The sequence below is a fragment of the Solea senegalensis genome, linkage group LG20 (assembly GCF_019176455.1).
Source record: "Solea senegalensis isolate Sse05_10M linkage group LG20, IFAPA_SoseM_1, whole genome shotgun sequence".
NCBI classification, from domain to species: Eukaryota; Metazoa; Chordata; class Actinopteri; order Pleuronectiformes; family Soleidae; genus Solea; species Solea senegalensis.
In genome coordinates this window covers 5,923,321-5,938,389 of record NC_058039.1, presented here as the reverse complement: position 1 = coordinate 5,938,389, position 15,069 = coordinate 5,923,321, and the positions used below count along the sequence as shown (strand labels likewise).

The following is a 15,069-nucleotide window of genomic DNA, read 5'->3' as shown; positions in this document are numbered from 1 at the left end:
CACATTGCCCTGCTTCAAATGATCATATCACATGATAAGTCTTACAGGATTCATATACAGAGTTATTTGTGTACACAGATACCAACAAATATAGAGCTGTTGTTACTGCAAAGTCAGGCAACACTTCACCAGTCAGAGAAATGACCCGACCAAAACAGTGCTCATTTATCTCATTTATGTGAAAACATTAAACATGGTGACATGGTTGCTTTTCTATAGCAATAATGTTTTGCATAGCTGAATATTTGGGTGAGGGGTGTCCTGAGTCCTGACCACATTTTTGATGCTGCTTTTTGTAAAGTCAATAATAGGAAGACACGTCTTGGATGTGGGGCAATGTTTGCTCTACCTCATGGGGATGTGCCCTGTAAATCCTGTTCCACCAGCCTGTCAGCCTTCTACGAGCTTTTCTCGTCTTCACTTGAGAGTGAATAGTAGTTAGCATTGATGACAATGGTGAAAAGGTGTGAGACACTCTGCATCTTTTTTGACTTACTTTAAGGACACAAAGAGAAGTCCATACATTTTTTCCAGAACTATCATCATGCACATTAATCGAGACATAATAAGATGTCTTATCATGTCATGTCAACAGGTACAGGCACACTTACAAATACTTAACAAGCATTCACTCTGCATGTTGCTTTATATCAATAAGAACACCAAAAAATATGCAGTACACAGCGCGGTACAATATACTCTAAATGATGCCTTAAGTAGTAGTATGAGCATGCAACTGTTAATTTACTTATCATCTGATAATGAAATCATTAACGTCACAACAGCAAAGATATTTAATCTCATCAAAGAGCAGTGCCATATTCCAGCCACTTCATTAGGGACACCTGTTCCCTATAATGTTAAAGCACACATCTAATCACCCAATAACATGGCAGAGAGTCAATGCATTAAGGCGAGTAGACAAGGCTCAATGACCTGTTAAAACCGAGTATCACAATGGGAAAAAAATCTCATTAAAGTGACTTTGAACACGACAAGGATGTTGATGCCAGATGGAGTATTCCAGAAACTGCTGATCTACACGGATTTTTTACACAATCTTGTCTTGGGGGTTTAAAGAGACTTATTGATAAATTCAAAACATCCAGTGAGCAGCAGTTCTCTGGGCTAAAATACCTTGTGGATCACAGGATCACAGGGAGCAGAGAAGAATGACCAGTTTGGTTCTAGATAGATAGAAAATTGTAATTCTTGTGTTACAGCAGCACTATATGAGACACTTGTAAAATACAACATATAAGAGAAAAAGAAGCAAATGGATAAATACTCAACAGCTTTGAAGAAAGGCAACAGTAACTCAAATAAATACTTAACAATAACAATAAAGACAATGCACAACATGTCAAATTATATTAAAGCAGATGTGCTACAGAAGCAGACCACCCTGGATGACACTCCTGCTACATTATTGCGTGTACTGTGTACCCAATAAAGTGGCCATTGAGTGCAGCTGTTGTCACTGTCTACTATAATGAGAAAAGGGCATCAGAAGTTGTTGTAAACTGGCACTATATTGGCTATGGACTAATGCATTATGTGCACATGTAGGGTGAGTGATGAGAGTATTAAAAAACGTACATTCTGTGTTACATGCATCTGTTGTAACTGCAGTATGACAAAGGACACCGTGGCTCGTGGTAGCACACACACTTGACCCCCTGCCTGACAGAGCACAGCGCATGTTCTCTGGGACTGACAGCTGAGACGCGAGGTGGGGGGGTCGAGGGGTTGGCGGAGGGGGCAGGAAAACAGCTGACAGAGCCAGCTTTGAAAACACAAGTTGTCAACAGCGTTGAGTTACAACTTGACAGCAGTGACAGCATTGTTAACAGAGTTAAGCTAGCACCACAAAACTGAGAGTAGTCCTACCTTAGCTTTACCGGCCTCCAGCTTCTTTTGCCTCTCCTCGTCCTCCATCATCGTTGTCCCTGTGGCGTAAACAAGGGTGAAGCTGCGTCATACGAAACACCAGCGTGAAAAAGGTTGAAGTGAAAATGTCTGGCATTCGCTCGCTGTCACACACTTCAGAAGGCTTTTACACTAAGTGCTGTCTCCTTGCTGGTAGACCGCCGCCATGTTTTCCACGTAAACATGACACCCAACTATGATGACGTCGTGCAGGCACTAGTACCACGCCCACTGACATTCCATTAGTGGTGCCTTCACGTGCCTAAAGAAATGTCGGAATTTTACCGAAAGACAAACAGAGAAGTTTTTGAGAGGCAGTTTAATTAAACTAGATTAAATAGCCCTTACTTAAACATGGCTGCTTACAGGGCAGTAAAATGACAGCCAGTTTTGACCTTGAAAGGAAATTAATAAATAAATAAATATTCTTCCTCCACAGAAAAATTATTTGTGCTGGCAAAGTATGTATGTTGTCAATGTCGTAACACAGCACACAATTTACAGTTATAATATTTGGATATTAGCTGTTTATCTGGCAGATAAACATGGCAAAACCACAATAATACAACAACAACAGAGCTTTAAATTAGGCTATTCTGATAACAATAGTTCAGTACAAGTGTTTCTTTTCATAACAAATAAAAACATCTTCCATCATTAAAAGATTTCAGTACAGTACAGTATATGTACACACAAGCAAATTAAAAATGTCAGCATGTTTATGACACAGCTCTACAATTTTATAAGAGATACTAAGCAGGTGAACATTTAGCAACCTTTGCAACAACCAAAAACAACCAGTTCCACAACACAAAAATAATGAGTAAACCCTACTTAAGCAGCTAGTTAAATGTTTTAAAAACGTTTGTTTTGCCAGAAGAGGTGCTTATTCTTTAATTAATTGCATTATAAACCCTGCAGGCATCAATGTGTCAATTCTTCTGTTATGGCTGCTTCAGGTGGAGCTGTTTTCACTACTACACACAGTTAATTCAGTCCAGTGTTTCTCAGCCTAAGGGTCAATCCCTCCAAGGACCACAAGACACATCTGACAGGTGGTCATGAGATGGTTAAAGGTAGGCGCAAAAAGAAAGCAACATCTCTGATTCACAACTCTCTTAATTTCTTTTATGTTGTGATTTGTAATTGTATGCCATATATGTGCAGTCTGATTTCTGAGTGTCTGCACAGTTTCTATGGCAACTGGAGGAAATGTTGTCCCAACTGAGACTGAACACTAAATATTTTCATTTCAGAGCTGTGGGTCGTGTCTGTCCTAGTGAAGGCTTCATCACAACAGATGTTTTATGTTTCATAACTAAACATCAGTTTCTAGAGCAGATGGGGAAGATTCAGGACGCACGGCACAATGTTTCACTTCCAGCCTCCATGTGGAACAGGTCTGAGTCCAAGGATTCACATGTCACTAACACAGGATATGATGATGCAATGTCACGTAATCTGCGAGCTCGCTTTGCAGACATTTCAGTGACACTGACTGAACACAGAGAATGGTGACAAACAAGGCTGATGCTCAGACTCAAGTGTGATTTCAATGTAATTGTCCTTTTTATATAAAACACTATAATAATTGAATGTGTGGGCAGCAATTCAGAGGGTCGTGGCAGGAGTTTTGAAGGCCACTGTTATTTTTGTTAACATTATTTAATTTCTCATATTACATTTGTTGAAATTTTGTTAAAGCATAGAAGAAATATGATATACAGATTACTACCTTATAGATCACATAACTTTATTATGAAGTTAAAATTCATCCTGTTGTCATTAGAAATTTGGAAAAGTTTCTTATGTTTTCACATTTTCTTCATTCATTCAAGTTTAACTTGGATACATTTAATACATTTACTTAAGAAAACAAACTTCAAATAGAAATTAAAATTCATGGAAAAAATAAATTGCCCCCAGTTTTAACCAGACACCTGCTTATTAGTTATCTTGTGGTTCCACAGGAAAACCCACATCTCTCAGGTTATAAGTTCCTAAAATGTAGTTAAATTGTTGACTGGAGACGTACCTGTAGTGGTGGCAGCAGCAGCAGCTGTAGCAGGAGACGATGCTCTTCGTCTCCGGCTGACAGGAGCTGAGCAGCTTATCGTCTGGCAGATCTTGAATTCCACCCATCTTCTTTTGGACATTCTTACCAATTTGATCCCACCTGTGAACGAACACTTGCCGTTCCTACAACAGCAGCATCTGCAGGAAGCATTTGAAAGTTTCGCTGGTTTCTAAATTATTGATTCCTTAGACGAGTATACTGTGTCAGGAGTTACCCCAGCAACTTTACCAGGGCAACCACAACAAATGGACCATACAGGACCGTATTCCATTCAATATTAAAAAACAAAATAGCAGTGATATATTCATGCCTGAAGTTTAGTGCATTCATTAAATGAGCATTTGGAGTTTAGAGGGAGCTGAAGAGAACAAAATTGCACTAAAGGTGCACTAATCTGCATTATAGAGACAATCAAACACTATATGAAAGTTTGAATATTAAACATTACATTTAAAATGGGATTTTTTTGTGTTGAATAATTCATGTTAGACTTTGTTTAATTAGAAAGACATTTAGTTCCAACTCATGATGACCGTTTGTAGCACGTCTTTCTTTTGCTCTTTGGAGTAAAATGTGCATTAAATGTAGCTGTAGCTGTAGCTTTGCATCATTGGGCTTAGTTTGTGGTGCTTTTGTTTGAAATTTGATGTCACATCAAATTCAGCTGCAACTTCCTTTGTTGCTCCATTTATTTTCTTTCCCCCCTCATTTTAAAAATGTACCGACCATGAGAACAGTTTTCCTGATACACAATCTAATCAAAAGAATTGTTTTGACCAACAGAACACTTCAGTCTTGCAGCAGCAGAGTGGAAGTTCATTTGCATAATGAGGATATCACTGCTCTGTATTAAATTATTCATAAGTGGAGGGATTCATCAGTAAAAGGAGAGAGGAATGGGCCAACAGGTTTTTCAGTGCCTGGCAAATATCACATGTGTCGCATTCCCAGTCCTGTCTCTGCACATAATTTGTTCTCTTAATTTAAGTCTCTTCAAGTCTCCTCAAAGCACATGCAATGTAATTTTGTATTTTAAGCAAATAAGTTAATTTAGTAGTCTAAATGTTTAATTGTTTTTTTTTATATATATAATTTAGCAAGACAAAAATAGTGTTATGAGTTGGGACTCATATATTGTGAGCATGGAATCAATAAAATGTGGAAGAAAAAAACAGCAAAATGAAGAAAGAAACAGAGATTATATTATATTGAGATTATATAATTATTGAGACAAGCACAATAGTTTTACTGTATATCCATCACTACTTTTCCATTCTAATTTTATTTTTGTGGATGGTGCTGCCATCGTGTGGTCATGTAAGGTACAGTACATGTCAGAACCAGGTCATGTGATTCTGACAAAAACAAAAAGATAATAAAAGTCTGGCGTTGTCTTGTTTTTGTTTCTGTTTCTCTATCACCTTCATGAAGAGCTTTTATTGTCTTTTTCTTAAATCTAGCCACACTACTGTAATATCGCGGATTGTGCTGCCATCTTGTGGCCATATAAGGTACAGTACTTGTCCAGCACTTTCACCACATCATCTTCAATAATGATAGTTCTGCTATAATAAAGTAATAATTCAGAATAAAACAGTCATAATAATTCAACTATAGGATAGGAATAAGGGTTTCATTCAGGAGCATTGTGATACAGTGAATAGTATCATCACTCCACCCCATTTTACTTACAATACATAAACATTGATTGGGTGAAATGATTCTAATGATACAGATAAGTAAACACTTCACTATAACACAACACTGGAGTGTATTCTTTAATGATGGTGAACTTGATGAGTCCACAATGATCCACGCCTGTGATGTGTTTATATGCCAACTGCAGGGTAAATTATTAATATTTAAATTATTTTTATTTATTTATATATATCATGCCGGTGAAAATGAAATGTGTTCACTTTCCAGGCAAAACCTCGATTTGTTACTTGTGAGTCACTGCTGAACCAGTGATGTCATCTTTGTCACATGACACAAGATGATGGAACAACATGTTTGACTGTCTTAAAGGAAGTCATGTTGGACAAAACAGTGAGAGCAGTGCACAAGAATAAGGAAAAACACAATATTTTACAATACACTTCCTTTTTTTTATCAGTATTAGTATCAATGCAGTTACTTTTTCCACCATACAGGGTCATGAAACAGACCCGTGCCATTTATAATGTATTGATGTAATGTGTAATGGTGGTGTACATCTTCTTGGTAACCAACTTGTTTACGGTTAAGGTTTATTTTATTAAATTTTTTGGTTCAATGCAATTTTAAAAGAAACTGTTCATAGTGTGTTTTAAAAGGAAAATGACAGCCTGTGGGTTCATGTGTGGGGGAAAAAAATCACCCAGTAATATGGAAACTAAATTGAAGAGATGCAGAAGTAGAATTTGCAAATAACTGAGTCAATATTATCAAAGGAACAACTTGCAATGTGAGTGTGCCATGATACTGTATATAGGAGTTTAAACAGTGATGTACTGTGTAACTGCATATAAAGCGTCTCTGTACAGTTATTACATCACAGCAGCTTATCCTCAGGGTGCACTGGTATTAAACCATCATATGCAGACCTGAGGGATCATTTGAATCTGAGCGACATAAATCTGCAGCATGTATCTAGCAGCTGGTGCTTCTAATATTCTGTATGTGAAGCATACGTGACATTGACATGTAGGAAAAATGTAGGTTGCTTTAAGAAACAATAGATCACTTTCTCACCAGAGTTCGTCCAGCTTGTGAATTTTCCATAGTTATCTAAGGTGAAGAGTTCAAAAATGTCTAATGCAAAATGATGCTGTGGATTATTGAGATTCAAGTAACAAAATTCAATTCATATATTAAATAATAAATAAATATATTCCATGAGGTCAACAGCATTCAGTTCAGTCAAAGCGGGACGACTCTCCTCCATGAGTGTCCCTCTGTCTTTCTCTCTGTTTCTAGTATGAGGAGGTCACTCTGCAGGGGGAGGCTGATAACTGGGCCTGCGAGCAACCCGTCCCAGTCTGTCCACAGCGACACTCTCGAAGGCTCTCCTCATCAGAGGATACTCCTCCAAGACTTCGTTGAAACTGTCCACGCTCAGTGAGTACAGACGACAGTAGGTGTCAGCGCTCACGCTGGCTGTGCGTCGTCCCTGAGTGAGCAGGCAGATCTCTGAAATCAGGCAGAGAGTTTGATCGTAAAAGCATCAAATGGTTTCATGTATAGTAAAAAAAATAGTTTGCATTCTATTCTTCTTAATGGTTTGATTAGGGGATTGATAGCAAACTCAAGTCTGAACTGCACCCACAACAGTATTTTTATTTGCCAGGTGCAAGATTCGAAAAGGTCATTATAAGTATTGTGTCAAAAAAACACATCAAAAATTTGATATAGTTAGTGTGCAGTTAAGTAAACATATAGCCAACAGACGAAAGACACACATAAACATAACATAAATAATAATAAATAACCCTCATGAGACACATCACACTATTTGTGAGCCAGGAGGCTTAGGGAGCTCAATCTGAGGAAAAACATAAGCAGAATTACAAATGAACTACATAACAAATGTTATGTTTAACTTGCATACTATTGTGTCCAAATAAGTACCACTGCATGGGAAACATGAAAGACACCAGGTGAAAGCTATTCTCTTCATTGTTTTGGATAGCACACTGAATTACACAGTTTCTTAGTGCTGTAAATCAAACCACAAGTTTCCTAAGAAAATCATGGCCTATTGGTGAAGGGAATAATGTAAAAGTTTAGATTTACATCTTTGATGGCCTCGGCTTATCAAATTAACTTTGACTTTTGACTATGATTACATAGCATTTATGTATTCTATGGCCTTATAACTGTCAACATGAGTTGACAGCTGTGATGTGTACTGTTTACAAAATTCATAACATTTCTAGAACAAACAAGAGATAAACTCAAAAACTGCAAGAACCACAAGTTGACGTCCTTTACCCCCAAAATACGCTCCATCGCTGAGTTTGATCTCTTTGCTGCCGCGTGGGATGACAGTGACAGCACCGTGCTGGATGAAGTACATTTTCCGACCCAGAGTTCCTTCTCTTATGATCAAGTCTCCGGGTTGAAAGACTTCAAAACGGAGCTTGGTGAGAATCACAGTCACAAAATGAGGATCAGTGTTGGCAAAGAGTGGCATGTTGGCTACCAACCCACGACAGTTGTAGCTGACTATTTCCTGCATGGTGAGTGGGGAGAGAAACCAGAGAAACATATTCAGAAAAAGGTTTTGTTTAAATGCATTTAATTTACTATTACAGGGAAATATTCCGAAATGTTTTCCCCCCAAATAAAACCAACTAAAACAGAAGGATTCAGTTTAGTGAATCTTGAATTCAGATATGACTAAGATGATTGAAAACATTTGAATGATGAAAGACAAATATTTGTAGCTGATAAAAAAAAACTGTGAAACTTTGTTAATATATTATTATAATTTGGTAAACACATTTTACAATTATTATTTCAGAAATTCAAATCAAAATATATTGTTTGTACCACTGTAAACAGAATGTATAAAATGTTTTGGTTTGGCGCTGGGAAATAAGAATGGTCTGGTTTTTTTGACATGGACGTAGACTAATAATGAGTAATACCTAGATATATCATTTCTGTTTTATTTTATTTATAATTCAGGCCAACAATATCATCTGTGTGGACAAAAAAAAAGATTATAGGGAAATTAGAAACGAGTAAATTAGAAGTTGACTGAATAACACACCTCCTTGAGTGGATCGCTGAGTTCTCCAAAGATGCTGTCCTCGTCAAACATCTTGCCCTGGAACCGCTGCTCGTAATACTCGTGAATCCTCTGTCTTACATCTGCTGGCAGTTTATGGAATGACATGTACTGCTCCACCTGCTTATACTACACAACATTTGTACAGAACATGATTATAAGCTGACCTCCATGGTGAGTTTACAGTACAAAGTCCACATGCTTTGCTTTCAGTTTGTCATATTTTCTACCATGTGTTTGCTGAATTATTCCTCAGCGCATTAATTATGCACTCATTCTGTTTTGTTTTCAAGCTTTTAAGTGGATTACAAACTCATTTGTAATGGGCATTAGCAAACAGTGATCCATAACAAAGGCAATGCGGTTTTTAGACAGTGAAAATCCTTTGAAAAGGGTCAGTCCATTAGTTAATACACATTAGACATTTAGCATAATCTTCACAGACTAAGAACAAGCAAACAAACATGGCATGGTTGAGGTGATAAACTTTAAATCATCCATGTGAAGGCCCTGGGAGGTCTAGATCAAACATTTGGAGTCAGAGATGTTTACCTTCTCTTGATACTGACGATGTGAAGCATCCAAGGACTGGACCAAGTTGGTTGCATGGCCAAGGAACATGGCGTAGCAGGTGGCCCCAACAACCATACTGATCATGGTGAGCCAAACGTCAGTCATGCCCTCTGGAGGGTGGGCACCATATCCGATGCACAGCATGTGACTCATGGCCATGAAGAGGGCATATGAGTACTGTAAGTGCCATGTAGCATTCTGAAAGTAATGATAAAACATGCTTAACATGGTGGTAGTAGTTAAATTGGACATACAGATGTCAGTAAAAGTCCAGTGTGTAAGACTTAGCAGCATCTACTGGTGAGACTGCAGAGTGCAACAAGCAAAGAGCTTCTCTCCTCACACCCTAAAAACACATAAAAGGCTAATTCTAAGACAAAAATTTCACTGTGGACTTCACTCTATTTTGAAGGAGCTGGACTCACCACCATATTATTTTTGGATACCCAGCAGTCTGCGGGAAAGTCCTGTAGCATAGGCACCATAAAGGTCAGGCAGCCATCCCAGTGACACAACAGGAGCATCATGCCAATTAAGTTGACGATACGCACCACTGCACTGGCCAGGTCATAGGTCATATGGAAAATCTAACAAAGGAGAAAAGATTTATTTGTCATATGTTACCATAGGCCATTTATAAAAGGTGGATATAGTCCTCCAGTTTGCTGTCTGAGGCAGACCCATATTAAAAATATATTGAAAAGCCACCAAGGATTGCAAAAAGAACTCTGTTTCAATGATAGTCTGTGGTAAAATGAGCCTACATCTCACTTGATTTACAATGTCAGTAAACATTTTCCTGAGGAGTTAATTGTCTTAACCACTAGTTTCAGGTCTGTGAGTGGACACCAGTGTGATTGACAGCTAGCATCATCCAATAGGAGTCTGGTTGTAGGTGAACCAACCTCAAAAAATCACCAATCAGTTTGTAGCCTGGAGGCTTCAAAACTGGAGTTATGGTTGATGTGACTACTGGATGCCACTTTTGTTGTTGTGTTGTGTATGTAATGTTGTATGTTTCAGAGCATGTACTCTCTCTCCTGCCTTTTCTTTACCTCTTCCCACTGGTGAATGTAGCGGATGAGGCGAGACAGTCGCAGGAGACGCAGCAGACTGAGGATCTTGGTGAAACGCACAATGCGGAACGCACGTGCCGTGCGGTAAACATCCGAAGTCTCGTGCCTCGACTCCAAGTCAATGATGCGGAAAATATAGTCAACTGGGATGGAGGAGACAAAGTCCACCACAAACCAGGTGCGAAGGTATTGCGAACGGATCTCCTTGGGGTCCAGAATGACGTGGCTGTCCTCTCCCAGGATGCCGGTGCGGAAGTTGAAAATCAGGTCCATGAGGAAGAGGGTGTCAGATATGACGTTGAACGTGATCCAGGGTGTTGTGTTCTGGTCCTCAAAGAAGGTGATTCCCCAGGGTAACATAACCAGATTACTCATCATCAGCAGGAGCATCACAAGGTCCCAGTAGAACCTGGAGAGAACAGGGACGGTGGAGGGTTGAGCTGGTACGTAGTGAACCCCAAACCTTTCTTCTGTTTGTGTTTAGAAGGATATAAACACACACGTTTTTTTGGTGCATACTTGATAAATTCACAGATCATTCATATCCTCACAGCGAACAAAGTCTGGACTGAATGAGATTAAGTGTATATTTAACATACTGATTTCTGGTCTTAGTGAACCTCCTTTGTGAACGATACAATAGTGCCTGACCTGACTTTTGTGTACACTGGCAGCACAGGGGAGGGCAGAAGTGTCAAGTTGATGGATGCTTCTTTGTGTTTCTATCTTTGTGTCATAACCTGTTTGAAGCCTCTCTTTACCCATACAATGTTGCTGTTGCCTTCATCTGCTTGACATAAAACGAATCACTTCTTGTGTACAGGGCAGGAATGTCACCAGGTGACGCAAGATCTAAACTCTCTCATACTGAGAAACTCAGAGAGTCATGTGGAGCTGATATAGACTCAGGTCAAGTGTTTTTAACTTTTATAAAGAGTAATGAAAGCAACATTTTCCTGTTGCACATTTGATTGTGTGCTGATGTGAGGAAGCCACACTGAAACAAATAAACAAAGAAAAAACACTGGTCAACTATGATGGAAAATGGACAATGATCTCATTAATCTGAGAGGCATTTTTGTTGCTAATATCAGGTGTAAATGAGGGAGTTAAATCATTTTAATCTAGGATGGAGATTTTGAAACAGCAAAAACAGCAATCAAGGCAAAGTGAAGTAACCCGATCTGGGTAATCTGGGGAATGACCCACTTCAGAGTGACCCTTATGTTCTCCTGTCACAGGAGGAAGGAACCCCTCTCATTAAAAATACACAATGTTTTCCTCATCAGGCTGAATATACAGTGCTATCATGTGGAAATTGCAGAAAAGAAAATGTCACTGTGCCACCGGTGTCGCTCCTGAGAAGTGTGTTTTAATGCTTCAAGTATTAGCTCAGTTCGACACGATCTGCTGTGCATCACTGTCATGACACACAGGCCCCACTTAAGGGACTGTACATATAACAAGACACTGGCGACCTATGCCAGTGTCTTGTTATATGTACAGTTTGGATTCCCTTACAGTTTGTTTCCATCAAGTGTCAATCACTTTTGGTCTCTGTCTTGCTCCAAGTCTCTCTTTCATTGCAAGGTTACATTAACAGAATAGGAACCAGACTACCTTTGATTACTGTCACAGCTCGGTGATCGCAATATGAACCCTGTGAGAGAACAACCTTCTTATTCAGACGGACAGGACGGAGATACAGGAACAATAGATCTGCTCCTCATCCATATTTAAGTTCATCCCTCCATCATTCTCTTGCAGCCACATCCTCTGTGTCTGCACACACAACTCTGTATCGTCTTAGCTGGTACAATAGGAGTGAATCTCCTCATTAGCTAAATTAATCTTCATTTAATATTAAAGTTAATTAAATTTAAAGAGACCTTAGATAGTTGCTTTGAAGATTAACATTTCCCTGCTGTTTGCTTTGCATACATGGTGAAATAGCTCTTGCATAACATGCTCTTTGACCATGTCTTTAATTCTGAACCACTGAAATATCTCAACAACTATTGCATGGATTGGCAAGTCATAATGTGCAGTTATCCATGGTCCCCCAGTGGGTGACTTTAAATGATGCTCAAGTTTTCCCCCCTACCATCACATTTTTGACACGTTTGCCTATGAAATGAACTGGAACTATTGTTTAAGTATATGTTGCAGCAGACTTGTGCACCTGTGTTGTTATTGGTACATGAGCTTGTTTTCTTGGAACACCTGAATTGAATGAGCAAGAGGGGTTTAAGGTTACTGAAGTTATGAAAATAACTATAATATAAGCAACTGTGTAAAAAGAACATTTTGCTGAGTGGTTTACTTTTTTAAATGTTGTCACTATCAAGTCAAACATTAATCTTTGTTTTATGGCCATGTTTAAGCATGTGAGAGGCTATACTAGTGCCCATTCAATTGCTGTGGATTATCCAGAAGTTCTCCTGCTGCATTGTCACATGAGTTCATGCACATTATCCAGAGATTTTTAACTAGGGAGCTGAACTTTAAAGAAAGTCCAGAGTGACTTCTGTGGACATTTGTGTATCAATCTTTCCTCAGTGCAGGTCTGAAAGGAGCTTAAATTACTTTGGATTGGATTCAAGATGCTGAAGGTAAGCAGCTGCATGACCTTAACCCCTAAACAGGAAAGCTGAGCATCACAGATGTGCCGCACCAACTCATCAATTTTAAAGGGGAAGATGGAGCATAAGGTTTGAGGATAATGGGCCTCCAATAATCCTTCCCTCAGCTGTCTGTGTATTATTGCATAATAGAGCAAGATTGGAATTACAGGGATTCTTATGGGCAATAATCCCTCTGCATGGGTTTATCCTCTCTGTCTGGCAACAGAATGTGGTTTGAAAATGGTTTTAAATTGATGGAGGCTATTGTTACCGAAGACAGAGCTGAATAGCCGGAGAATCGCTGCTAAGATGATACTTGGTCAAAAAGCTGAACGATGAGACAAATTTTTCCAAAGTGAAACAAAATTAGAGCAAAGTTCCTTTGACAAAACCGCTGAAATTATCTGCATCAATGAACATAGTTGTCCCTCCATGTAAACAGGGTAAGAGGGAGTCGCAAGAGAGAGGGGTCATTAATCCAGACGATATTGTCCTACATCACTAATCAAATCTCTTCATCTCCTTATCATGTCATAAGAACCACCAGCTCTAGTCCAACCTTGGAAAAGCTGAATCACAGTGGTCAACCACACGCCTTAGTTAGGGGGAACATGCTTTTAAGGGTATTTAATTGGGTAATTTTGGCTTGTGCAATAAAAAGGTCAACAAACCCCCAATAAAAAGCAGTTTAACCAATATGAATGAGCCCCAACATTACCTGAAGTCACTGTAGGGGTGGATGATCCACACTCCAAAGCTCTTGACCCTGGCCTGTTCAGCAGCAACACCCTTGTGGCTGCCAAACATGCGCAGGGAGAACTTGTTGACCCCAGGCTGCAGCAAGGAGCAGAACCGCCTGTGGAAGAAGGTGGACTTGTTTTGTGTAAGGTCATCGCTTGTTCCATCAACCTCCTCGTTGGAGTCCAGCAGGCCGTCGGGGTCAGCTGTATAGTCATCATTGTGAGTTTTGACCAGGGAGAGCAGGGTGTTGGTCACGTCGCTCCTCTTGCCTGTCTTCGGGGAGGGGGTGCTGGGGGGACTTGGCCTCTGTGAGGCACTTCTCCATCTTGAGAAGCGGAGGCTGCTCCAGGTGCGATACGTGTGTGTCTCTGGTTTGTGAGCTGGGCTCTCACCTGTGCCTCGTCCTATGTCTTCAATACTCCTGGAGAGGCTGGTCATTTTTAAACCTTGCATTTAGAATGAGCTAAACAAAAAAGGTTTGAGAAGCCTCAATATAGGTAAACTAAAAAAAAACAAAAAAAACATTAGAAATTAACATTAACTTCCTTCAAACTATAGATAAAAGCAACTTAATATGAATGATGTACAATTTACGAAAGATGACAGCAACTGAAAGTATAAAAAGTAATGTAAGTAGTAGAGTATAGCATAGTATAAAATTAAATATAAAACAATTTCCTCACATCAGTTTTGACAGAAAATCCATGAAAAGTTGCAGCATCCATTTAAAAATGTATTTTCCTGAGGTGAAATGGTGAAAACTTGAGCTTGTGTGTCTGTCTCCTGCTGGATCATGAGAGAGATAGATAGAGACAGAGAGAGTGAGAGAGGAGGGGGGAGAGAGGGCTCAGTGGCCTTCTGTAATCGGCTTGTTGCCACAACTGTGTCCTCTCACCTCTCTCCTCCCTCTTTCTCCTTGTCCACTTCCTCCTCCCCCCTGCTGTAAAGCACCGTCCCTCCCACCCTCTTGTCCTCACACTGGGACAGAGCTGTGATGTGTTTGCAGGTCAAGTTACGCAGAAGACAGTTCAGCACTAGCCAGATTCCTTAGTTATAGGTCCTGAAGTGTAAAGTTACCCTGAGTATTTGTTTAATAAATCATGTCATTTTTTTACAGTTAATCTTTAAAATACAATACATTCACAAAATCACTGAACCCCCACAACATTGATTCAGGGAGAAATACTGAGAATAATATTTATGTTTTAAAAGTGAAGAGGTGTATTTTTGTTTTTTTATGATGACACATTCACTGTCACTCAGTCAGTCAGTCAT

General features: G+C 39.3%; 2 protein-coding genes across 3 annotated transcripts in view; both read right to left on the bottom strand.

Moving 5' to 3' along the window:
• Positions 1 to 2,120, bottom strand: part of akap9 (A kinase (PRKA) anchor protein 9) — a 55,818-nt gene extending 53,698 nt beyond the window's left edge. The window contains exon 1 of the mRNA XM_044052639.1: positions 1,891 to 2,120. Coding sequence (XP_043908574.1) covers positions 1,891 to 1,941 — 51 coding nt within the window. The 5' untranslated portion in view covers positions 1,942 to 2,120. The remainder of the gene's footprint in view (positions 1 to 1,890) is intronic.
• Positions 2,121 to 6,315: 4,195 nt separating this feature from the next.
• On the bottom strand, positions 6,316 to 14,663 carry LOC122786371 (potassium/sodium hyperpolarization-activated cyclic nucleotide-gated channel 2-like). Of its 2 annotated transcripts, none has more exons than XM_044052637.1 (8): positions 14,478 to 14,663; positions 13,772 to 14,296; positions 10,409 to 10,838; positions 9,779 to 9,940; positions 9,333 to 9,551; positions 8,763 to 8,909; positions 7,979 to 8,219; positions 6,316 to 7,177 (listed from the first exon to the last, which is right to left on the bottom strand). In XM_044052637.1, the coding sequence occupies exons 2-8, from the start codon at positions 14,245 to 14,247 to the stop codon at positions 6,975 to 6,977; spliced, it is 1,878 nt and encodes a 625-aa protein (XP_043908572.1). In that variant the 5' UTR covers positions 14,248 to 14,296; positions 14,478 to 14,663; the 3' UTR covers positions 6,316 to 6,974. The 2 variants fall into 2 exon arrangements, with proteins under 2 accessions (XP_043908572.1, XP_043908573.1); XM_044052638.1 differs by having other exon boundaries at positions 13,772 to 14,257.
• Positions 14,664 to 15,069: the final 406 nt, after the last annotated feature.